The sequence below is a fragment of the Drosophila santomea genome, chromosome 2R, assembly GCF_016746245.2.
Source record: "Drosophila santomea strain STO CAGO 1482 chromosome 2R, Prin_Dsan_1.1, whole genome shotgun sequence".
In the NCBI taxonomy this organism is placed as follows: Eukaryota; Metazoa; Arthropoda; class Insecta; order Diptera; family Drosophilidae; genus Drosophila; species Drosophila santomea.
This window is the reverse complement of record NC_053017.2, coordinates 16621864-16645829: the sequence shown is the minus strand read 5'-3', so window position 1 is coordinate 16645829 and position 23966 is coordinate 16621864. Positions and strand designations below refer to the sequence as shown.

Below are 23966 nucleotides of genomic sequence, written 5' to 3'. Positions count from 1 at the left end.
TAAAAAAACACATGATTTAATAAAGGTATGGTATTGTTATATAGGATAAATCCAATCCACTCACTGTCCATGGCAACGGAACACGTTGAAATGCCCTTACTGCCATCGAAGCTGGTCACCACGCATTTCCATTCGCCGGCATCGCAGGACTCCGATGGCTTCACCTCGATCATGTAGACACCCAGACCGTCCTCGATCAGCTTGTACCGCTCGGCGGTCTCCACGCGACCGCTCGCATTGTACCAGCAGACGCTCTTCGGCCACGGCGGCACCACCACTGCGGAATAGAGGAAAGATCAGGTGTGAGATCATCTGAGATCATGTAAACAATCTGCTCGAGCACCGATCTCTGCCTGTTTTTTGCCTTTTTATTTTTCTTCTCTCTGGCGGGCAATTAGCGGTTTTGTTTTGATCGCAAATGTTGATGACCCACCTCAACATTCGAGGCATTCCGAATCGTGCGATCGAGTTCAAGTTTCTAGAGCACGATCTAAAAACAACAAGCGCCGGCGAGAATTGGACCAATTTTCGCCAGCACGCCCAAGTGGCCGAGAGAAGATAAACAAAAATACGTTGGCCCGCTGCCAGCAGGAGATCTCCGCTGATCCACTAGACTCCGAGTGCTCACCTTGACAGCCGAGAATGATGGTCTCCCCAATGAGCAGGCTCATGTCTCGCAGTTCGTTCGTGAATATCGGAGGCGGAGCATTGCTTGCCACGCTGCGGAAAGATAAAAATATCCATATAATTAGGAATACCATTTGATGGACTTTTAAATATCCCATTAATAGTAATTAATAAATGTAATATAAAATGTAAGAGAAACGTTCAACAGTCAACAGTGCGTATGAGTAATAAAATCGTTGCTCACCTGTCCGCTGGCTTGAGGGATCCCTCGCGACTTCCGCGTCCCACCACATGCACCTTGGAGCTGGAGTAGTTGACGCCCATGCAGTTGCGCGCCTCGCACGTGTACGTGCCCAGCGAGGTGGGGTCATCTGCGTTGGCGGTCAGGGCGAAGATGTCGCCAGCCTTGATCTCCTTGGAGTCCTTGAACCAGCGCAAATGGGGCGTGGGCACACCCACCACCTTGCACTCCAACGAGACGGTTCCCTGCTCCGTGAGCACTGCGCGCAGTTCCTCCACGAACTCGGGTGTTTTGTAGGCCTTTGGCACCAGGACGTTCAGATTACCCAGGCAGGAGTTGCGTCCGCCAAAGTTCTCCGCCATGAGCATCCACTGACCGCCGTCGTCCAGCGTCACGGGACTAATCTCCAAGTAGTGGAAGGTGCCCTCGTTGATCTCCGTGATGCGGTCGTTCGCGCACACTCTTCGGTCATTTCTGTACCAGGTGAGCTGGAAAATATTAAATATTATAAAATTAATAATTCCTAACATTATAACCTTATTGGTAACCTAATGGAATTCTAGCTCACCTTAAGATCTGTTGAGCTGCGTATTTCGGTTAGGAGGCGTGTCCGGGTGCCCACTTTGACGGACAGGTCGGGCAGGCGGCGCAGGAACACCGGCGGATCGTCGCCCGTGGATCTGTCCTCCACGATGAGCTCCACGTGCCTGCGCACCACATCCTGGCTCTTCGTCCGGGCGAACAGCGTGTAGTGGCCGGCGTCCTCCCGCTGCACATGCTCCACGGCCAGCTGGACGGCATTGCTGGTGGCCGTGATGCGGAAGCGGTCGGAGTTCTCAATGGGAATCTCACCACGGCTCCTGCAAGTACAGCAGGATTAGCGAAAGACCACCCAAAAGGGCACCCAAAATGAAGCACGATAAAAATCACTCGAATCCCTATGGAAACCATTCTGGGTAATAGATCACCTTTTCCTGTAGACCGACGAGGCCGAGGAGAGTGTGCCGTTGAGTTGCTTGTGCTCGTTGCACTGGCAGCATTTGGAACATCCGTTGCCCATGGCGTTTTGTTATGTTTTCTTCAATTTAAAACCGATACTGCAATCGGTTGCACTTTAAAGCAGATTTCACCAATATTCGTTTTAATTACTTAAACTCGTTTGAATTTACTATAATTTCCAATTTCGGCCCCACGGAATGTTAAATTCATTTCATTTTCAGATGCTCCACGTTTTATTTTATATAAATAACCGTTCTGTTTCGGAAAATAAAAAGCGGCAAAGTGTATACTTTTAATACAAAAAATCAAAGCTAATATAAAATTTTAGCGTAGTCATTAATCTTCCACCTGTCATTGGCGGTTCACCAAGAATATGTATTTTAAAATTCTTTCATATATTAATTAGAATATCACCACAAATGTGTCACTGTTTTTAAAAGCGTTTTTTAATTAACTCAGCTTGCACGTGCAAACATTTTAATGGTCAAAAGTTATTTGTTTATGTGCCGCACTAATAAACTAATAAACCAATAAACCGAAACAAACAATATTCAGAATTATGTGAAAGCGAAAATTGACAAAAATATTTTCGAATGTTTATAAATAAATGCTTGAACTTGCTTAGCTATTTCAATAGACAAAAACCGAAAAGCTGAAAAGCCGAAAACCGCGCACTGCAATAATTCAAACGGTAGCTAGAAAACAACGCGATTGCCAATTTATTTTTGGGATGCGTGTGTTTTTGATGTTGAGCGCTAATAACTTGTTGTTTCGCTGTCGTTTTTGCCCGAGATCGAGAATTTTCAAATTGTTTCTTGTTTCCTTTGTGTAGCCCAGTATCGGTTTTATTTATTTTGTCTGTTGCTCTCGCTCGGATATTGCCAAACATCTGAACCGATCCGATCCGATCGCACTCCCCACCTATGTAGGCATTATGTAATTTTCGTTTTCTTTTTGGGAAAAACTATTTTCAACACTTTTAGGGCATTAAATGGAAACGTTTTTGACGCACATCGCCGACATTCCGTACACTGCCCCCCGCCCCAAAAGAAAGCCCCAATAACAACAAAATCCAAGGCAGACGAAAGTTCCGCGGACGCGACAGCCAGCGATTTGTTAATGTGGCTATAATTAGACGGACTTTACAGAACTTGGCCAGCGGATCGCCACCTCCAAGCTACCAGGTGCCACATCCCTCAGGAATGCTCGCGCCAAACTGATTGATTTCGATATGCAGGTGATTTATTGCGTATACGCCGCGTGCACACCCCCGAATACCACGAACCAGTACGTATACGCAGTGGTGTATATATAGAATAGCACTTTCGTATAGCACCGCCGCCGCTGCTACAATTCTTAATGTCCGCCCGCTGGGCAACGGATATGTTAATGCGCCGATCGTCGATGTGGAACTGGCCGCTCAAGAGTTTGTGTGTGGGCCCATGGCGGAATAGTCAGAGCAAGAACCGAAAACTGGGAACCTAAAGATCTAATGCTTGTGCTCTTTGATGGCGCAGATCTGTTGATCGGTGGATCTGTTCTCTCGGTCTGCTCAATTGAGCAAATCGGTCTCCTTGGCGCAGAAGTCATATGTTAATGCGCAAATTTTTGGCATTATGCACAGCAGACCGGGCGGAGCAAGGACGGTGATTCACACGCTCGTCGATTGCACAGGTAAGCCAAGGAAAATATGTATATAATCTCACTCGACACATTTATGACTTACCACTCGAATTTGAAGGGCAGCAGTTCGGGCTCATCCTCTTCGGCGCAGTCGATCTTCACGAAGAACGTGGCCCGTTCGTTGGGGATGCAGCGGATTAGGGAACTGGAGTTCTCGCTGAACGTGATGCGAGGCGGTGGTCGGTGGCCCGTCTTGGGCACCCCATCCTCGCCAGGAGGCTCTGCAAAGTGGGTAACACGGCGCGTTAATTATATGCATGACTAATCGCTTTATGGTATAAGTTACGATGCCGCAGGAAACAGTCCGCCAAACAAATAATCATAAATATTTGCGAAATGTCAAGAATGGCCCCGCATCCACGGGTAGACATGAGCACACATAGTTATGCCGGCTGGGAAAGCACTTTAAAGTGAATTCGCATTCAGAATACCCTATATGAAATCCACTACCGTACAATCATAATTAACTCAACATTCCTTTTGATGCACTAAGAACTAATATCTTAAATCACTGATTTAATGTATTTCAAATGTATTATAAGTTATAAAATTATTATTTAAAATTAAAAAATATAAATATTTTAGTTGCTGATTTTAAACAACTGACTTATAAGTCAAATTTATGATATTAACTAGTTCTGTTTGTATAAATAAAACTTTCCCCGTCAAATTTTGATAATAATCCTTTTTTTGTTTTAAATGTATAATAATTCGTAGTTGCAAACATTTCATTCATAAACAACTACTAAACTAATACTAAACACAAATATTCAAAAATTTTAAACTCATATATCAACACTGGCTGATTATAAATTGAAATACAATAAACACAATAATTCTTGGATCAATAAAGTTTGTGTTTACACTGAAAAGCTCGTTTGTCCCGTGCACATCGGCCATACCCTGCACAAACATCGAGTATTCGGAATATTCACTAAAAATAGTTCCAAATATTATTCATACGCGCCAGCACTCACTATTTGCCAGCATGTCGAATCTTTCTGCTTGGGAAACCGTAATCAAATGTGATTCGCAAATAGTATTCAGGCAATTGGGAACGACTCGGTCCTCGCCGGGATGCGGACACGATAATGACACTCGACCAGTGCATATTCCAACGTACAATTATGAAAATTTCTCATACACAATACACAATTACGTAACCGCACTGTGGCCGTACAAAAAGCCGATGAAGAAGGGGAAAACGGAGACGGAGCCCGTGGCAGCCATAAAAATACATGGCCCCACAAATAGCCATTAAGTACTCTGTGTTCGGAACCGGGAACCGGGAGCAGAAAAAAAGGAGAATCTCACTCACTTTCCCGGCGCCGGGGCACCAAAAACTGGGCACCAAGCACTTGGACGGATGATGCTTACCCGCGGCATTGGCTGCTGGCGATCTCTCCATGCTCGGGTCTCAGGTCTCAGGTCTCACTATATAATTAGCCGAAACCGGGCCACTTTGGCATGGGACTTGCAGGACTTGCTGTGTAGGATTAGGGCGCAGTATTGTTGGATGGGTATTTTCGACGCGGCATTAACCGAAAGTGATTTCTTTTTATTTATATTTAGAATGCGCCGCACACAAACGATGGTAAAAATTTGAATTTTTCCGTTTCCGATTCACTGAAATGAAATTTTCCGCTGGTAATTACGCGTATTCGTCGGGCACAATGGATCGGAAAATGTGTAATTAGGATATATTCACATTTTCGGCCTGTGGCATTATTTCAAGCGGCTGGTGCTGGTGCAGCGCATATACACGTATTCCTCTTTCAATTCCAATTTGAAAGCCACCAGACACACTCGCACATCCACACTCACACTTTGGGAACACAGTGATGTTCTATCTTTCTATATATAAACAATATGTACAACACAGCATCGGCGTTCGAATGGCGCACACCACGTCCAGCAGACACCTCCTGGATCTCCGATCGTTTTTCTCAGACTGAACCGAACTGAACTGAGCAGACAGATCAGCAGCAGCAGCAGCAGTAGCCTCGCCTGTCCATGTCGGATAATTTTGGCTGCCCCGAGAAAGAGCAATTTCTCCTGAGGAAGATCAGAGATGCCGCGCATGTCTTCTGCTTAGGAGACTCTCATTTGATAATAAAAACAAAATGTACACAAGTTATTTAGAAGGGCTCTCAGGTAAGTACACATCTTCACCTGGCCACGGCAATGAACATTTAATTCCTTCGCTTAGGCCTAAACACACACATACGATTTGTAGTAAATATATAGTTGACAATTGATCGAAAAATAGCAATTGCAAATTACAAAAATTGCACTCAGCGGCGCAACAAGTAGCGACAACTTGTTGCCTTGTACGTTTGTTAGTTTGGTTAGTATTGTTCGATTAAGCTAATCCGCATTCCGATTGCATCCCTCAGACCGAATAGAAGTGCGAGTTGAACCTTGTGCGGCACGAAGGCTCCGTGAACGGTGAAAACCAGGCCAACGAGAAGCGTCCGAACACCGACTGGATGCTCTTGAGGCGCGATTTCTTGGCCCAGCGGGCCTCCTCCTTCTTCAGCTGTTCGATGCCCTGTTGGAGAGAGGAATGCGAGAATGTTATCCGTACAATCTCATGCAGAGAGAGCAAGCAGAGCACCCACCGTCTGATCGTTTAGGATAGCCGTCAGCTGAGTGGCCAGCATGATGATGGTGAATATGCCGAACATAAGGCCCTCAAAGGTGAGAAAGAGCAGCAGGAAAATAGTGGCTGGTGGAGAGTACGGCGAGCAGGTGCGCCAGTCGTTTTTTACGCACTCCGCGAACTGGGTGAGCACCAGGAAGAGCGTGTGCACGGAGATCGAAGCGATATAGAACTACAAATCGACAGCCAAAGGAAGAGCCATTAATTGTGAGGTTGAAATGGTTAAAGAGATGCACTTACGGTGAAGAGCACAAAGTACTTTTGGTTGTTCTCGCCCACGCAATTATTCACCCACGGACAGTGGTGATCCATCTTGCGGATGCAGCGCTGGCAAACCGAACAGTGATGAGCCCTTTCCGGCTTAATGCTGCAGCACTTGGGACACTTGTAGAACATTTGACCCTCGCGGTAGCCCATTTGCTCGATCATCTCCTTGGTGGCATTACCGCGCGGAACGGCGCCCTATAATTTTTGAAGCAGATAATAATGAGAATTAATTAGTATTCCATAAGCAATATTGATGAAGATAATTGGGAAAATGTTGAATTTATATAGTTTAGTTCCTTAAATTCTGTTTAAAACTCATGCTTATTAAGCACAATTGCCACATAGATAAGGGGAAATGAGATACATAGCCACAGAAGCCACCAGACGGGCTATTAACAACTTACCGGGTCAGAGAGCATTGTGCGTATGTGCGAGGCGAAGGCCAGGAAGGCGAGTGCCTGGAATATGATCATGTTGATGGTGCTGAACACGGTATAGTTGCTGGGCACGAGGATCAGGCGCATGACCACGAACTCGGCGAACAAAATAAGGAGCCAGGTCATGATCACGCACACAATGCCGCAGATGTCCTTAACGCACCAGGCTTTATTTCCGCAGCATCGGTTGTGCTGGTCAACGCCACCGAATCCACCGCTACCGCCGGGCGACAGCGCGGAGTAGGAGTAGTTCATGGTGTCCGGATGCAACCCACGCACAGGTGACGCATCGGTCTCGTCAATTCCCTGATAACGCCACCGGACTGCCGACCATTAGCCGAAAAGCGATTGATAAATGGCAAACGCAAACGTAAAAAAAACACAACCGTAGAAATGTGCCATTCGCATCCGCGGAGATGGCGTCAGCTGTTTGCCATTCGCCCGGGCGCTCTGGCAGGGTGAGGATAAGTAAGGTGGTGGCGGTTTCATAAAATCGTTCGTTTATCTTTCAGCTTAATCCGAGCACAAATACAAATACAATACATACAACACTTAAAATAGATACAAGGAATTACGGGCCCTTATCTACAAGGTTTCCAATATCAGGTGTTATGCAGGCGTTAGCTTGGCCTTCGGTTCCAGCAGAGCCCAGAGTCCGGCCAGCGATGAAATTGCCCCCAGGAGTCCAATTGTCCGGGGCGTGAGACTCGTGTAGCCCAGAGCCGTGAGCGGTATGAAGAAGTCACACACATTCTTCACAGTGTCCACAACTATGTCCTTGTGCCCCTGCACCAGCACGTACGACTGCAGGGCAAGGCGCTTGAAGTCCTCCGGCGAATTGATGCTCGTGGGGATGCGGCAGCGCGAGATACCGCCCTTGCAGCCGGATCGATGCAGGTCCAGTACTCTCAGGATCTCGTAGAAGTCACGACACAGGTTCATGATGATGGAGAAAAGCCAGTACTTGTTGGCGATGCTGGACCAGCGTTTGGCGTTCACCGCCGTCAGTCCCGTCCTGGCCAACCAGAGGAAGTGGTCGGCGAAGAGGAACAGCGATTGTGACAGCTTACTCAAGGTTAGCGTCACACGGATGTTCAGATCCGGATGATGAATGGTCTTTAGAGCGCTGTAGAACACATCAACGCACTTGCCAAAGCGGAGTACTGAGTTAAAATGGGATTAGTTGGGAAGTTTTTTATGGGGTGCATTAAATACCTACATTTTCGGAATGTGCTCAGGATGTATTCAATCGTCTTGAAGTTGTCCACAAGTGCTGGACTAGAATTGGCGGATTCCAGCGAGTCCCACATTGCACGGGAGGCATACTGAATGAGTCTGGCGATCTTGTCCCGTCCGCCAGCCTGATTGTTCAACTGCACTAGTCTATCCATATTCATGTTATGAGCGCACAGCTAGTTGTGCAGCTAAATTCAAAATTAAGCTAAATCCAAAATCCAAAGGTCATTTGTTTAGGTGAGAGTACCGCAGCTGATTTGCCGCTTCGTTGTGAATGGCAAGGTATTTTTTAATACGGGTGGCCATGGGCGTAGGTTGAATACTTTGTGGGTACAGAAAAATATTACAAATGAGGTTATTATAAAAGCAAGTTCAAATAACTTAATTTCTTAAGTACTTCTTCATTAAAGTGTTAAAGCTTATGATTTCCCCTAGCACCAGTTTGTGTCTACGCCTATGTTTGTCATAAGTGTTGCCTACATTTTCCAACACTGTTGTTTCAACACCTTTTTGTTGAGTCGAAGACGTCGCCACGTAAATAGTGGTCCGATTTTAGATTTGGAAATAGCTGACACACAACTTACAATCCCATCATGGCTGTAAGTGTAGCCAGCACAGGGATGACGCTCTCAAGGATTACATAAAACCGTTTGTCTACTTTCAGCCCCAGCAAAAGGGTAAACAAGGCACGAAAGGCGCCAAGCAAATCGTGGAGGAAAACAAGACTACACTGGCTTTCTACCGGAACATGGCCATTGGATGCGCTGCACCCGCCCTGCTCCTCAGTTTCCTAGTCTTCGAAGTCAGCACAACCTCAGTGGTAGGTCGCCGAAAGTCCTTTTCAATGAACTCAATCATCAGCTTTTTCTTCTTTATTAGCTAATGCACATTCTGTCGTTGTTGATCCTGGGAAGCTCCTACCAGTTTATGGCGTTCATGTCAAAGGCTAAATACTCTGAGAGCGGTGCTCTTTTGGACTCCGGCAGCGACTTAAATATGGAAGGCGGCATCGCGGAGTAAGTGCACCCGATAAAGCTTCGAAGCACCCTACTTACATAAATTATTCTCGCAGAAACGTCAAGGATCTGATCATCCTTACTTCCGGCACCCTTCTGCTGGCACTCATCTCAAACTACTTCTGGCTGGTGCTGCTTTTGGCGCCCATCCGAGCTGGTTGGATGCTCTGGGGCAGCATCATTCAGCCCTGGCTGTCGCAGCGAAACGCCCAGGACGAGAATCCCGAGGTCGACGAAAAAAAGCAAAAAAAGATGGAGCGCAAAATGCGTCGCATGAGATAGAAGCCACCTTCCGAGGTGGTCTGGTGGTTAAGGGGTTCCTGGTTTTAATGAGATTCTACGCTTAGTTGTGTGTGCGTTTCCAAATTGTTTCCAAATTGTTAATTGTTTAGCAAATTAAACTGCTAGAGACAAAAGACAATCCATTGTTTTAGTAAGTCAAAGCATTTGTGCGATTTAATTGCGGTGAATTTTCAAAGACGCAAGCTTTGCGAGGGAAATTGCATTTCCTCAAGGCTGTCTCCGATTTTTTGTGCATTGTAAATATTCGTGTAATTGTTTATAAATAAATGTGCTTCAGTGCAGCAGGAACTAGTGCAGTGTCCGTTTCTCTTCGAGTTGCTGGCAAAGGAAGCGTGGGATTTAAAGAATAAATAGTAAAGGAATGGTGACAAAAATAAAAGTAAGCTTTTGCAACAATTTATTCTCTTGTTGTCTAGACAATTGTGAGCATCCAAACTAAAGTATAAAAGTATCAAATAATGTTATGCCGGGTAATGGTGTGTTGTGCGGCTCGGAGCACTAGATTTCACTAGGTCTAGATTCCAAAACCCCACAGGGCTCCGGACACGCAGCGCTTACAAAAACAACGAGGGTAATGATGGTAACTTAAGAACTTTAAATGCAGGTTAAGTGAGAGGGATAGGGATCTGGGGAGAGTTTCATGCGCGGATAGACCGCAATGGATCCTTCCAGCCAGTGGAGCGGGTGACCTCTTTGCCTAACATCATACATCTGTGCTTAACTACAACAACTTCCGAATAATATATATGCTTGTATATACGTAAATATATATATAACATCGTCGCGGCTCCATCTGCCCGCCTTAGTTGTACTGCTCGGGAATGACGTACGAGATGTCGTCCCACGGATGGCGGTACAGGCCCTGTTTGAGACGTTTCTGATCCATGTAGTGGCCAATAAATCCTATGCTGCGACCAAGAACGAACAACGAGTTGATGGCGCCGACATTAATGTACTCCTGTGCTTCCTCACTGAAAGTGCAATGGAGTTAGTTAGTTTCTGTACCCAAGCTCACACGTGCCATTCGCTCACCTGGTAAATGAGCCGCTGTTACGCAGCATGTCCACGAATGCGGTGGCTATCACACCGTCCACATTGAGGATAAGATTCGGTTTCTTGTTGGTGGTAATCTTCTCCACCTCCAAGGCGTACTTGAGAAGTGGACACGCAGGGAAGTTCTCCAGCACGAACTCCTTAATGATCTTCACGCGCACATCGGGGTTATTAATGGACTTTACACGATGGCCAATACCCAGGATAAGCTTGCCTTCTTTGCGCATCTTGTTTACAAACTCCATTGGGTGCAGGTTGGTGTCGTATGCCTCCGAGAACTGTCGAGCCGATCCGTCCAGTGCTCCTCCAAAACGATCGCCCTAAAAAAGTAAATAAGGGTTACAGTCTATGTTACAAAAGTAAATCCGGATGAATTATCTTACGATGGTCAGGAGACCGCTGACGACTGAGGACACCAGGTCCTTGCCAGCACGGGCGCACACAATAGTATTGTGAGCACCAGAGACTGCGGGACCGTGATCCGCAGTGACCATCAGGCACATTTCGAAGAACTTGCACACGTAGGAAGGCAGGCAGCGCTGGAACCATAGCAGTGAAATGACACCGCCTATGCCAACGTCCTTGCTAAGCACCTCGCTGATCGGCATTCCTGCGTAGATCAGCTCCTGGCCACGCTCGTCGCAGATCGACGTCATGAATGAGGCGGGCTTGCGAATGAGACCCAGCTCGCGGGCCCACGAGTAATCCATGGGCACAGTTGGTGGCGGCACCTCCTCCTTCGGCACTACACGACCAGTCTTTACCAGCTCGCCGTACACGTGGTGGATGAGTTCACCCAGCGTATCGAACGAATCTGGAACGTAGGCGCCGGCATCGCGAAGGCCCTTGTTCTTGGCAGTTGCCGTCTCACGGTCGGAGTTCGCGCAGGATCCGGCATGGCCAAACTGTACTTCCGAAGTAAACATGCTGGCGCAGGTTCCAATGCACCAGGCCACCAGAGGCTTGGTAATGCGTCCGTCCTTCAGAGCGGCACACACGTCGTACTCCTCGGTTCCACCAACCTCTCCCAGAAGGACGATCAGCTTGGTCTCCGGATCGGCTTGATAACGCAGAATGTGATCCATGAAGGTGGATCCTGGATACCGATCACCTCCAATGGCAATGCCCTCGATCACGCCGTCGGTGGCCTTTGAGATGATATTGTTCAGCTCGTTGGACATTCCACCGGAGCGCGAAACATAAGCAACACTGCCTGGACGGTAGAGTTTCGAGTGCAGAATGTTGTCCAGCATACCGCCGGTGTTGCCAATCTTAAAGCAACCGGGCTTAACGCCTCCCACAGTTGCGGGTCCAATGATTGCCACACCCTTCTTATCCGCCTCAATAATAAGCTTTCGAGTCATGTTTTCCGGAATGCCCTCGGCGATGATAGCCACAGTCCGGATCTGGGGGAATTCGAGCACCTCTAGCGTAGACTCGTACGCACTGCGCATGGAAGCAAAGTTGACCATAACGTCGACCTCCTTGTGCTTATGAATGGCGTCAGACATTTTCTTGTAGACGGGAATAAGAATTTCCTTGTGACCCCAGTAGTACTTCTGCTTGTGATCGCCGGTGAAGGGATATACCATTGCCACCACAGAAGGCTCATCGCGCCTGAGAAAATATGTAAATATAAGTATACGATACAATTATTTGAAGTAGAGGTAGACAAACCTGCAGATAAAGTCAAAGTCGAGCATCGACTGCACCGCCCGCTGCTGCATGCCCCACACAATTGCCTTGGTAGTGTTGGAGAAGAACTTTCGGTTCAGACTCGATCCGTTGCGCTGAGCACCGGAGATGCCCGCGCTGTCGGCCTCATCTGCTGAGATAGGTGGTAGTTTAATCGGTTTAGCTGCGGTCGGGCTCAGAGCTATCCCAAATGGAACGAGTCGAAAAACGAGTCGATATCGATGTCGCGAATCGATTGGATGATGATGGAGGAGCAGAGAGCGAGATCAGGACGTGTAGAAGTTTGACAAACCAGAACGATACACAAACACACACAGTACACGAACACGGGGTTATGAGGGATCAGATCGTGCGGAATCGGATCAGATCAAGTGCAGGTCGGTTGGCCAAACGAGCATTTCAAATTTGTTTTATATTTGGTTTTGTTAATAATTTGGTGGAGGTTATGTGGATATTTTTATAATTTTTTGGTGAGTGTGGCGACAAATTTCGTTGTCGTTGTAGTCGAGGGCGAGCAATGCAAACATACAAAATACAAAGAGAGAAAAGAGAGAGAGATCAGATAAGTGAGGTCGATCGATGCATTGCAATTCTTAGCGGTATACAAAAAGTTCATTGAAATACAGCTAAAATGGACTAGTGAAATTCCGGGTTAGCCGCACACAAACTTATAAAACACCCAGCTACATCACAATTCATTCCTCTGTACTTACCGGAACCGGAGCCCAATGCCTCAGATGCATCGCTGGCCGCCTTAAGATCAGCCTGGGCCTGCTGTCCACCGGGCAGCAGGAAGTTGGCCGTCGAGAACTCAACGCTTGCCGTTTGGGGAATAGGTCGCTTGCCCAGAGCCATTCCGCAAATAGCGGTCATATGGGTCTCGGGTCCGAACACGTGCAGTGGGATGCCTAGGGTGCTGCCAAAGTCGCGCATCTTGCGGAGACCTTCCTGATAGTTGGGTCCAGCGCGTCGCACAAAGATCGATACATTGTGTTCGACAAGCTTCGGCTGGAACTCGCGCAGGGCGGTGATGATGCCTGTGCAAAGTATTACATTTAGATGGATTGCTGATTAGATACGGAATCAATCTCTCACCTTGGAAGGTCGCTGCAACATTGGTAAAGTTCGCAATGCCTCCTCCAGTTATCAGCACTTTGCCATCGGGATGCTTTGGCGAGGAGGTCATCAGGTTGAGAATCGTCTTTGCGTACTCGTACGTTTGCTGCTCCGATGGAGCTCCACTGTATTCGCCATAATTGGCCAGCTCGGACGCTCCACCCAAATCGCAGATAGTGTCTGAGTAAATAACACTTGCGCCACCGCCCGCCACCATCGTCCAGATGCGACCGTTACGATTAAGGATCGTCAGCTTCAGCGAAGCTCCGCTCTTGGCGTCCAGGTCGGCGATGTAGGCCTCCTCGGGATAGGCATCTCGACCAAACGGAGGAGGATAGTCAATCTCGCCCCATTTGGGACGGCAGATAAAATCAGCTGTCGAATCCAATTTGGCCGCCAAATCCAAGATGTACAAATTGTCGGCTGTTACCACCAGAGGGTTAATCTCCAGATATGTGAAATATAGGTCTACATAGGTCGTGTACAAGGCGCTGACAAACTTGGCAATGCGCTCCTTGGTGCCAGCGTCCTTAACCTCCTTCAACAGCTTGCTCTTCACGTCGGCTAGCGACAGAGAGGAGTTCACAGGTACGTCCAACTTCACGGCCTTAGCATCCACATCGCCAATATCCACGCCACCCTGGTGGTAGAACAGAATGGTGTCTGCGGCGCGATGCGAGTAGATGCACACGTACATCTCCTCAGCCTAATGGATTAGATATTAATGTTAAGTATATATACACATATTAAATCATTTGAGAACTCACATCCGTATGGGGCACAAAAGGCTCGATGATAAAGTTCCTGAGCTTTCCCACGGCATTTCCGATCTTCTGGTCCTTGTTGAGACGCTCGCCAATCCACTGCTTCACCTGCTCAAAGTTCTTCTTGACGCCAATTAGTCCCAGCTTTCCACGGCGCTTGATAAGTTGATCGGGCTTGCACACCAGCGGCTGCAACAAAGGAAAGAACGGCGATAATTAAATGTGCACTAAATATAAATATAAATGAAATAAGCGACAAATCGTTGAACTTGGGCCTTCTGATCTCGGCGTCAGTAAAAAAAGCCGGTTCCAACGATCAGCATCTGTCGAAAAGATCAGCCGATAACATCAGGGGTCGTTCCCGCGTCATTGGCAATGACAATGCCAGTCCAGTGCCCGTACCCTTACCCGAACTTGTACTTGTGCCTACACAAAAAAACACATCTCATATGCTTATTAGAAAGAAGATCGTACGAGTGTAAATTGAGCAAACAGTCCGACTACGAAATATCATCCGAGTCGTCAGGCGATACACTTTGTCGTGTAATTAAAGCCGAAAGAACTGCCATTATCTCTTTCTTAATGGCATAAGGTACGAGATTAAAATATTAAACTATATACATAAATGCAAATTAAAGCAACTATTTAGCATTAACTTATATAAAGGTAGTTGTATTGTGTGTGATTTTTTGCTTATTCCTCTTCAGCGGGGTAAACATCTTTATCGGTAATCAAATAAAAGTGACAATATGCCTGTTCAACCATAAATTGAGGATCAGAGTTAAAGCATTTATAAATTAGCAGTTAATATTCTTTATCATTAAAGCATAGATCAAGAAACCGTTCCGATAAAGAGATAGTTTCACAATCCTATCTTTGAATATGGACGCTCCCTCTAAAGTCAACAAACAACTTAAAGATAAGTGTTTACTGATCGGCTTTCAATAGAATAAATTATTTTGCGAAAATGGTTTGAAAGATAGTGGTTCAGGGAATAAGCCAATCGACTCAACAACACTCAGCCACTTTAAAGTTCCTGGATTTTAACAACAACTGCATTAAGAATTTCGTTTATACTTTATAAATTCAGGTCGCGCAACAGTGCTAGATAAGGCCAATAAATTGAGACGCTCCCAAATAAACGAATAACTTGATGATAAGATTTCAAACATATGGATTTCAATGATAAAAGTTTTCTAAACAAAAACGGAACACGGTCGATTCCCCGAATGGCCCACTCAAGATAAGTACTTGGCTACAGCCCAAAATTTCCACTATCGATCGGAAGGTCAATCAGAGATAGGTGCGTGATCGAGAATCCCAATCTCCACGCACGCTTATCGTGTTCGCAAATGAGGTGAGCCTGAGCCGATCCGCCGGCGGATAACCAACCGGGCCAAGACCACGCCATGCCACGCGACCCGCGACTGGGACTAGGACCCCGGCAATCTGATAAAAACCCGAGTGCGCCATGGGGTGAGCTGTCCGTCTGGGCCCGCGCCCGTCCGTCTACGCCGCAGATTGCAGCGATCAACTCGCACGACTGGCGCCCAATTCGCTCTTATCAGGAGTCGCGCTTAGTCATTCGGCATCGGCGTGGTGGTGAAGCGTCCACCACGAGGTCAAGTTCAATGACAATCCCGCCGAGCGTTTGTTGTCGCTGGCCCAATTGTTGTTCCTACATATCGGCTGATTCGCAATCGCCGAGTTCCGCGATTTCCGCGAGTTCCGCGGCTATTTTTAACTGGCACTCACCGTGGTCAGCAGCCAGGGATGGTCAACGGCGAGCTTGGACCAATCTGTCGTGGAGTTTACTGTTGCAAAACGGCAGGTGGCCGCGCCGGCGCCATGGTTGTTGAGATGGCGGTTCAGGATGTCCTTGCCGGAGGCCTCGGTGATTGCTTTCGCCGACATGATGAAGCTGCAGTATATATAAATATATATAAAAACAAATCAATTAAGATTTAATGGCCTTTTTCAAAGACAAATAAAGGAGGGTCTCTCATGTGTTCGCGCGTACCGTTTGACTTTGCCTGTACTTTCAAACTTTGATTTATTTACTTAGAATTGATTAGAGCGCGACTGTGTGCAGGTGCAATAGGTTTCGAGTACGTTTCAAAGTGTGCGTGCTGGGCTACAGCTTTGGGTGGTTAGCTTCAGACTGGGCTGGGCAGCTAGTTGCTAGTTAATCAACCTGCACGTCGTCGGGTCTGGGAGTAAACTGAAATCGAATGCGCGACAGCACCAGCCATGAAAATGAGCCAGCAACAGGCGTATTCTGATTTCGTTTTCGATTTCGTAGCGTTGCCTCGGCTTTAGCTTCGCGGCTCCAGGGCTTCGGGTCGTTTAGAATTTTCGGCTGATGTGTTGACTTGTTGGTATGTATGTGTGCTGACTGGCAGCTCTCGCTCTCCATCTGGTTTCCCAGAGATTAGGTCTGCAACGGGATCTGGCCCTGGACCATTGAATGGAAGGGGGGGGAAGCACCTTGCGCGGAACCGGTTATCAACATGTCACTGCAGCGATGTTTAAGCCCAGTTAGTCAGTGGGTCAATTTGGCTGAGGGCCGAACTTTCTCCCAAATACCTAAAGAGCCAAGAGCCAGTGGCTAGCAAATCGGAAATGGCATGGAATCTAATTCGATAAAGAGCGCACATTGAAGGAGGGTGATGGGTGGTGACTTTGCAAGTACACACGATCTAATTTACATCTGGAAACGAAGTTCACGCCTTGCCGATGCGTATGCAAATTGGCTGCCGTGCTGGTGAAACTAAAAAACTAAATACGAAACTGAATCGGAATCCGAAACCGAAACCCAAACTAAAATGTTGTAAGCGGTGAAAGTGGGCAAAATCAATAAGGTTGTTGCATCACCGTTCGTAGGTCAAATAGCTGTTAATCTTCGCCACTAATTATTGCAAAATGCTTGCTGATTTTCGCATTAATATTTCTGCAATATTCAGCGGATATGTGATTTTAGTGTGTGTGTGTGATTGTGCGCGAGTGTATGTGTGTGTAAGTGCGTGGAGCAAGCCGAGCGATCTGTGCGAAATTTCTTCTGCTCATGTTTTTCATTGTACTCGTCACATTTCAATTAAATTGAGGGTGGATTATACGCGGGTATCTTAACGGAGATCGGGGGCACTCACTTTAGTTAAATCAGCTTCACGACCTGCGATTAATTTTAACACGTAAACTAAACTGCAACTTTCTTTTGGTTGTCGTTTCTTATACGTTAGCGGTGGCCAAATTTCGATAGCTCTTTCACTGTTTTCCCTCGAATACATGCCGATACATTTTGGTATTCATTTTATTGTAAGCATATTTTTTGGCGCGCTTTAAAAGACTGCGCAACGGTATATCAAACTATGTACAGTGGGAACTCAATACGGAAGACCAAACCACAAGAATATGAGTATACAGAGCTATTACTTCTTATGAACAACTTTTATGATATAAAAAGGCCATATATATCGTTTCTGATATAAAGATATCACACATTTTAAAAATCTGTTCCGAAACTATGTTTAATTTAACAGCATACAACATCGAAATCGACTTAGTATGTGCATATCATGTTGAAAATAAGCCACATATCTATCACGCGATCCTATTAACTTTAAAAGTGTACTTCAAAATTAAATTGAATAATAAATCCAACATTTTATGTAGCCACCTGATGCGCCTCGAAAAAGGATTCTGTGGATTATTGGTATATTTTTCAAATGAGCATATGATTAGTGTTTCCCTGTGCCGGATGGTATGTTTTATCTATTCCACGGCGGTCACACCGAAAAGCGATAATAATTTTTGGCCAGCGATATTGGATAATATAAATAAAGCGCAGCGCCAAGGAAACCCCAAATTAGACTAGCAGCTGGACAGGAAGTCGGGAACCAGGAGCAGCGCCATCGCCGCGCACACAAACACACACACACACAGCATCCCAGGATCACGGGAAACGCACGCCATGCCCACACAAGTCCAGATGAGACCGCTTTTGCGAATATTCGCAGAGCCCATCCTGCTCATCCTGATCTTCCTTCTCACTTTGGGCGCCAAAGGTGAAAAGGTCCTTCAGGAGTCTTTCCTGGGGCTGCAGGAGGCACCAATCTACGATTTGGGAGACCTTCGGCTTGTGCCGTCCAGTCTAGACTTTGGAACGTGGTCCGTCGGCCAGGCGCGTTCGCAGACAGTGACACTGTTCAATCAGCACTCCAACCGAACTCTCCAGCTGAATGCGGTGGCCGGACCAAGTCCGGCGTTCTACAGCAGCTTCCTGGGCACGAGAGAAGTGCCGCCCCAAGGCAATACCACTTTCAATGTGGTATTCCTACCGCGGCAACTGGGTGCCATTGCCGCCGACCTTCTCATACACACCTCCTTCGGACAGGCCGAGTTGGCGGTACAGGGTGAGGGCAGTGAGTGCCCGTACCGCCTGAAACCGTTGGTGGGGATTAAGGCGCCCATGAATGCGACACTCACGCCAGAGATTCACATGTACAACCCGCACGAGAGGCCGCTGCAGATACTTGAGGTAGGGTTTATTACATTATATACTTACATTACTCACTACCATGCTCTTTTTTTTTAGATATACAGCAGCGGTGGTGAATTTCAGTTAGAGTTACCCAGCGGTGGCTCGGAAGGCCCTCAAAATCTGTGGGAAATTCCGCCACACACGTTAAAGCCGGTCATTAGGATATCCTTCCATGGCCGCACAGCTGGCAATCACAGCGCCTACATACGCATAAAAATTGCAGAGCAGGAACTGGATCTCGGCCACGAAAATGTCCTGGTTATTCCCGTCGAGTTTGAGATCCTGCCACGGCATTCTGCCTACGCACGCAATCCACTGGCGGACTTTGGACGTGTGGCCACTTTAAACGCTCCGGATGCATTACAGTTTAAGCTGGATGTTCGGAACGATGAAAGCCGTCTTCTCTTCGGCAGTTACCTTCGCCAGATTCCGGGTCTCTCCTTTGACGCAAACAACACAAGTATTGTGTTGGATCCCAGCGTGTTTGAAGGCGACGAAACCATTAATGATCTGCTGGTGATCAACAGTAACCAGTCCAGTTCCAGTCCTGGTGCGGATCAACCGTTCACAGTGCTGGTGCGAGCGGAGATCTTCCATGGAGGGCTTTACTTCGACAGTAATGCCACCAGATTTGTCACAGCCTCGTCAGAAGGCGGCGACGGTGAACCGCTGGAAAGAAAGCGGTCGCTGGTGGTGCGAAACAACTTCGCAATACCCCTCATTCTGTTTAACGTAAGTCTCACAGAGCCTATTGATGAATCCATTTTAGAAGTAGCCCTAGTGGGCGATCCCAGGATACTGCTTAAGCCAGGCGAATCTGTTGAGCTCCTGCGGCTAAATCTGCTAAACGACCAGGTGGCGTTCAAATCCTTTCTGAGGATTGAAACGAACGTCACGGTCTTTAAGCTTCCATTGGTATCATGCAGTGGACGTTTACACGTTTCCACGAAGCCAATTGTGCTTAACTTTCGCCAGGAATCACTGGAGAAAGCGGCATACAACCTGGAGCTAGATCTGGGTACTGTGCCATTCGCTGAGATGTCGCGCGACGGATTCGTGATCCTGAGGAACGACAACCCAGTGCCCGTTAGAATCACCAACTGGTTCTTCAAGCATCCAAAAACCGTCTACTCGCAAAGCACCTTCCTGGGTTGTCGCGCCACGGCAATCGGCCAACCGGTAAGTGTCGAAAACGAGACTATTGGCTGGCATTTATGCACAGAGATTCGCGCCGGTGAGAGTGCCGTATTTAAAGTGGCCATTCAGACCTACGAAGCGGATGCCACGTTTGGAACCCTTAAGGTTTGGACGCCATACGAGGTGATACGCGTCCGCGTTAAGTTCGAGGCCTCTGTGGGCCACTTAGAGATTGAGCAGGAGCAACTCAACTTTAAGAACTGCTTTCCTGGTAAAATGTGCACTGCCGTGCTCAGCATCCGGTCGAGCTTCACACACCCGGTGCACGTAAAGGGTATATCATTTGCTCTTCCGGTGGGATTGCGCTTCAAGGACTTTAACGCGAAGGGCACTACGATTGCTCCGCAAACGCTGACCAAGGTTGGACGCATTTACTTTGACCCGGCCACCGTGTGTCGAAATAATTGCTACATAAAAGAGCCCACTAACGATCTAGCCATCTTCCCCAGCGTGCCAGGAGGAGGGAATAGCAATGGTGGTGTTATCAACAATAATCTCCTCTATGATGGAGTGGAGTTGAGACAGCGCACGGAACTTTTTAGGCAGTTGCGACGCCAACTGTCATCTATGTCACTTACGCTTCACAGCGAAGAGCTACCACCGCTGGAGTTGGACTTTTCCATAGCAATTGAGTGGCCGAAGCTGGTACAGTTTCAGCCTATTCCACCTACTCCGGCTATTGAGGTTGGCCAGGTGCAGCGCCAGTGGATAACGCTGACGAATCCTTCGCAGAATCCTCTCCTGCTTGATTACTTTCTATCGGATCCGGCTTTTGCGCGCCGTACGCAGCTATCGTTACCACACGAAGTGATTGACGTGAGCTCAACAAGTTGCTATCTGACAGATAGGGAGGTGTTTTCCCTGCCTGAAGCCGGGAATCCCATTCTGCTGCCTGGAGGCGCCAGCTTAAACATCCCCATCACTTTCAGCGCCCAGCTGCCGGAGAAGTACTGTACCCTGCTGCACGTGCGAAGCAATCTTACGCTGTACGAGGCTGTGTGGCTCCAAGCCCGAGCCGTGCAGTCGCAGTTCCGTTTCGGAAATCGGCGCCCGGGAGCCGCCTCGCCGCTGCTCTTTGAGATGGCCACCGATCAATTTCAGGGCTGTCAGTCTGGCAATGAAGCAGTGGTAGTAACTCGCAGTTTTACGGCTCGCAACTCCGGTGTCATCCCAATAAGGATCGAGGGCTTTCTTGTTGGCTCTCTGCCCTGCGAGGACTTCGGCTTTAAGGTGATGGATTGCGCAGGCTTCGATCTGGGCGAGAATGAAACTAAAAAAGTGGAGATTGCGTTTAGCGCAGACTTTACTACCTCGAGGGTAAAACGATCCTTTACGCTGCTAACGAACCTTACCTACGATATAAGCTATAAACTTTTAGCACAAATGCCCGCGGAAAGTGTGGAACTATGTGCGTCTTTTTTGGTTAGACCTGGATGGGAAACCTCCCTTAAAAACGCCGCTCTTGTAGTTTTACTCGCCAGCTTCGGACTGGTTTTGGTGGCGGCTGTCTTTGATGCAAAGGCCATAATGGTTCAACAGAATGCCTACGATGCAGCCAGAAACAAGGGTCCATTGCAGCCTACGTTTAATTTACGAAATATAGTAAAGCTGCAGGCGGAGGAGGCGGCAGCTAAAGCAGAGACTGTGCAGCAACAACAAAAGGTCAGAAATGGCCAACTTAAGGAACTACGAAAGCGAAGTGTACTGAATTCCACGAATTCCAAGTCAAAGTCGAAGTCCTCCTGGTCACCATGGAGCATGGACATGAATGCGCTAAGCAAGCATCTACAAAAAGCCAAACCAAAGACAGTGGTAAGCACTCCAGTTACCCCTCCTGCTGCTGCTCCTGCTCCCTTGCCGGAAGCAAAGCCCGTTAAGAAATCTTCGACGCCATCGCCACAAGGTGTTCCTATCTCAATTCAGGTTCGTCCCCAAAAGAAAGTAAAACCTACACCTGCAGCGGTCCTAGTGGCAACCAAACCGAAGCCAGAACCCGTGACCCCCGTTGTGGAGCACCACGAAAAGCCGTTGACCAAATCGAGTCCGCCCCAGCAGGAGAACATATCGCCCAAACCCAACAAGCCACCAGAACCACGGGTGCTCAAGGAACAGAACGGATCGGCCAAGAAAATGGGTAAAACACCCGGAAGAGAACGGGAAAGGGAACGTCGCTCGAAGGATCAAAAGTTGACAAATGGCACGGGGGCTGGAGTGGGATTCAAAAAGCCAGAGCGAAAACAGCGCCAGAAGTTGAATTTTGGACAGACCACAAACAGCGCGTCGCCGCCAGAATCACCAAATGCGCTTAAGTGCATCAGCAATCCTTGGGAGACGAGCAGTCGAGTCTCCTTCCGGGATGTGCTTCGGACCCCTCAATTGGCGCCCACGGACAATGGCTTCGATTGGAATCACGCGTCGTCTTCGAGTGATCTCGGACCGATCGGAGACAACCGCAAGAACTCCACGCCGCCGATGGTGACATCGCTGTGGGAGCCACTTTCAGCTACGGCCAGTAATTCGCTCTTTGCCAACACAGAGGTGGACTATATAACCCCAGATGGTAAGTAACATTAATGATTACAAGCTCACAAGTTCCTATTGTATTTCTTCCGCTTATTGAACAGCTATCTACGAGCAGAGGGAACGGGAAAAGCAGCAGTGGGAGCAGCGGAGCGACTTGGTCATGCGACAGCAGCTACTTCTTCAGCAGGCCCAGAAACTGGAGTTTCAGCAGAGGCAGCAGGAAAAGATTTCGATGCTCGCGAATATGGATCCGAGCAACTGGACCACAAACTGGTCACCACTAGGGTACACCACCTGGCCCGACGCCACACCCGGCATCGGTGTCATGCGTCCTCCTCCAGGTCTGGAGCAGAACGCACGTCAGACGCACAACCTTGCACAAGAACCGGGTTCAGCGGGAACGGCATCTGGAACTGGAGCTGCACTAACAGGCGAAAGCCTTCCCACGCAGTATGATCCTTTTACCTCGCCAAGCTCAATCTGGTCGGATACTTGGCGCCAGTCATCACAGCGCAACAACCATAACCACATGAACTAAGAGAATGACGAGGAGCAAGCTCACTGATCAAACCGAATCAACCAAATGAAATTCTTACCACATAGACACCTAGGATACGCGACGATGAAGGAACGCAGAATGATCTTTTCCAATTTGACTTTTGACTAATAAACGCAAAGATAAATGACTTTCGTATCAAACTTTGTTCATTGTTTTGTTGCCAGTAATTTCATCTAGTTTAGTTCGCTACTTTTCCTTGTACGTAATGATTCCCTTCTCGATGAGGTCCGGAATCTCCACGGCCAGCCAAGGAGCAAGCTGTAACAAAGGATTGGTTAAGAAGTTGATCGAAGTCGTTGATTTGCTTAGAGTACTTACACCCAGAGCCATAGCATGGGCGATCCCGAATTTGGGAACATTGCGTGCCCACAGTGGCTTAAAGTGATCCGTCAGGCAGATCTTGCCGCCGCGATACATCTTCGCCGTCTTGCCGTCAAGTTCCGGAAGGGCAATCTCGGGCGCAGTGGTTGGGTACGTCACTGGAATGTCGAACTCCACGTCGAACTCGTACTTTAACAGGTTGTGCATGTACCAGCACTTTCCGAACCACTTGGTGCCCTCCTTGTTGGACTCCAGACGGAACCAGTCGCTGCCGGACTGCTTGTTGTTCTCCACGTACTGCAAAGAGGAAACGTTACTAGTTCCATGGACTACAACTCAATCGCAATCTGTATATGCACCTTAATTAGTGCCTGGTACTCCTCCTTGAGCCGCTGCACCCACACATCCTTTTCACGCGGACCTGCACGTATCTGCAGCAGGGGAATGTTGCTCAGTGTTTTGCGAGTGCTGTCGTCCACCATTATGTCCGGAAAATGGCCAAAATTAAGAAAAATACGGAATAAAAACAAAAGCCTTCGGTTGACACGTTCACGGTTATGTGTGCGAGAGGGACAACCGAAACAGCTGAGCGAGGTGGGTGCAGGCAGTGGCGCCGTAAATGGCGTTTTTGGAATTTGCCTTTTTTATATCTTGAATCAAATCTTGAAACAAAGTAAATATTTAACAAATATTATTTGTGCACAAAGTTTTTTCTACCTTCTAATCA

At 47.7% G+C, this 23966-nt stretch overlaps 7 protein-coding genes and 1 long non-coding RNA gene across 20 annotated transcripts in view; 2 read left to right on the top strand and 6 right to left on the bottom strand.

The window, feature by feature from the left end:
* The window catches only part of LOC120446622 (myosin light chain kinase, smooth muscle), a 41415-nt gene extending 36354 nt beyond the window's left edge, over positions 1-5061 (bottom strand). For 3 of the 10 annotated variants that reach the window (XM_039627672.2, XM_039627673.2, XM_039627671.2), the window contains exons 1-6: positions 4928-5058; positions 3594-3771; positions 1437-1728; positions 872-1356; positions 629-720; positions 65-277 (exon numbers count right to left, since the gene is read on the bottom strand). In XM_039627672.2, the coding sequence (XP_039483606.1) occupies positions 65-277; positions 629-720; positions 872-1356; positions 1437-1728; positions 3594-3771; positions 4928-4958 (1291 nt within the window). In that variant the 5' untranslated portion in view covers positions 4959-5058. Of the gene's footprint in view, positions 1-64; positions 278-628; positions 721-871; positions 1357-1436; positions 1729-1836; positions 1994-3593; positions 3772-4927 lie in introns of those variants that run through there. The other 7 variants (XM_039627669.2, XM_039627674.2, XM_039627667.1 and 4 more) reach the window with 6 other exon arrangements.
* On the bottom strand, positions 1948-3265 carry LOC122756437. Its single transcript, XR_006356474.1, has 2 exons — positions 3153-3265; positions 1948-2036 (listed from the first exon to the last, which is right to left on the bottom strand). It is a non-coding gene; the product is annotated as an uncharacterized LOC122756437 (long non-coding RNA).
* Positions 5062-5684: 623 nt separating the features above from the next.
* LOC120446127 (palmitoyltransferase ZDHHC3) lies at positions 5685-7324 on the bottom strand. The gene is made up of 4 exons (XM_039626952.1): positions 6884-7324; positions 6453-6674; positions 6172-6384; positions 5685-6101 (listed from the first exon to the last, which is right to left on the bottom strand). Exons 1-4 carry the CDS (start codon positions 7169-7171, stop codon positions 5943-5945), a joined length of 882 nt encoding a protein of 293 aa, XP_039482886.1. The 5' UTR covers positions 7172-7324; the 3' UTR covers positions 5685-5942.
* A 75-nt stretch (positions 7325-7399) lies between these two features.
* On the bottom strand, positions 7400-8409 carry LOC120446128 (peroxisomal membrane protein 11B). Its single transcript, XM_039626953.1, has 2 exons — positions 8136-8409; positions 7400-8079 (listed from the first exon to the last, which is right to left on the bottom strand). Exons 1-2 carry the CDS (start codon positions 8311-8313, stop codon positions 7526-7528), a joined length of 732 nt encoding a protein of 243 aa, XP_039482887.1. The 5' UTR covers positions 8314-8409; the 3' UTR covers positions 7400-7525.
* A 187-nt stretch (positions 8410-8596) lies between these two features.
* LOC120446611 (transmembrane protein 208) lies at positions 8597-9589 on the top strand. The gene is made up of 4 exons (XM_039627656.1): positions 8597-8751; positions 8817-8972; positions 9032-9168; positions 9225-9589. The coding sequence occupies exons 1-4, from the start codon at positions 8746-8748 to the stop codon at positions 9448-9450; spliced, it is 525 nt and encodes a 174-aa protein (XP_039483590.1). The 5' UTR covers positions 8597-8745; the 3' UTR covers positions 9451-9589.
* A 262-nt stretch (positions 9590-9851) lies between these two features.
* On the bottom strand, positions 9852-17372 carry LOC120446610 (ATP-citrate synthase). 4 transcript variants are annotated; one of them, XM_039627651.1, is made up of 9 exons: positions 17249-17372; positions 15855-16020; positions 14103-14288; positions 13315-14041; positions 12933-13256; positions 12202-12400; positions 10908-12141; positions 10504-10844; positions 9852-10442 (listed from the first exon to the last, which is right to left on the bottom strand). In XM_039627651.1, exons 2-9 carry the CDS (start codon positions 16011-16013, stop codon positions 10274-10276), a joined length of 3339 nt encoding a protein of 1112 aa, XP_039483585.1. In that variant the 5' UTR covers positions 16014-16020; positions 17249-17372; the 3' UTR covers positions 9852-10273. The 4 variants fall into 4 exon arrangements, with proteins under 4 accessions (XP_039483585.1, XP_039483584.1, XP_039483586.1 ...); XM_039627650.1 differs by lacking the exon at positions 17249-17372 and adding an exon at positions 16120-16320; XM_039627652.1 differs by lacking the exon at positions 17249-17372 and adding an exon at positions 16120-16320 and having other exon boundaries at positions 12202-12352.
* Positions 17373-17858: 486 nt separating this feature from the next.
* LOC120446609 (transmembrane protein 131 homolog) lies at positions 17859-23053 on the top strand. The gene is made up of 3 exons (XM_039627649.2): positions 17859-18636; positions 18694-22396; positions 22461-23053. Exons 1-3 carry the CDS (start codon positions 18070-18072, stop codon positions 22895-22897), a joined length of 4707 nt encoding a protein of 1568 aa, XP_039483583.1. The 5' UTR covers positions 17859-18069; the 3' UTR covers positions 22898-23053.
* On the bottom strand, positions 23043-23835 carry LOC120446612 (ubiquitin-fold modifier-conjugating enzyme 1). The gene is made up of 3 exons (XM_039627657.1): positions 23599-23835; positions 23237-23536; positions 23043-23176 (listed from the first exon to the last, which is right to left on the bottom strand). The coding sequence occupies exons 1-3, from the start codon at positions 23719-23721 to the stop codon at positions 23105-23107; spliced, it is 495 nt and encodes a 164-aa protein (XP_039483591.1). The 5' UTR covers positions 23722-23835; the 3' UTR covers positions 23043-23104.
* Positions 23836-23966: the final 131 nt, after the last annotated feature.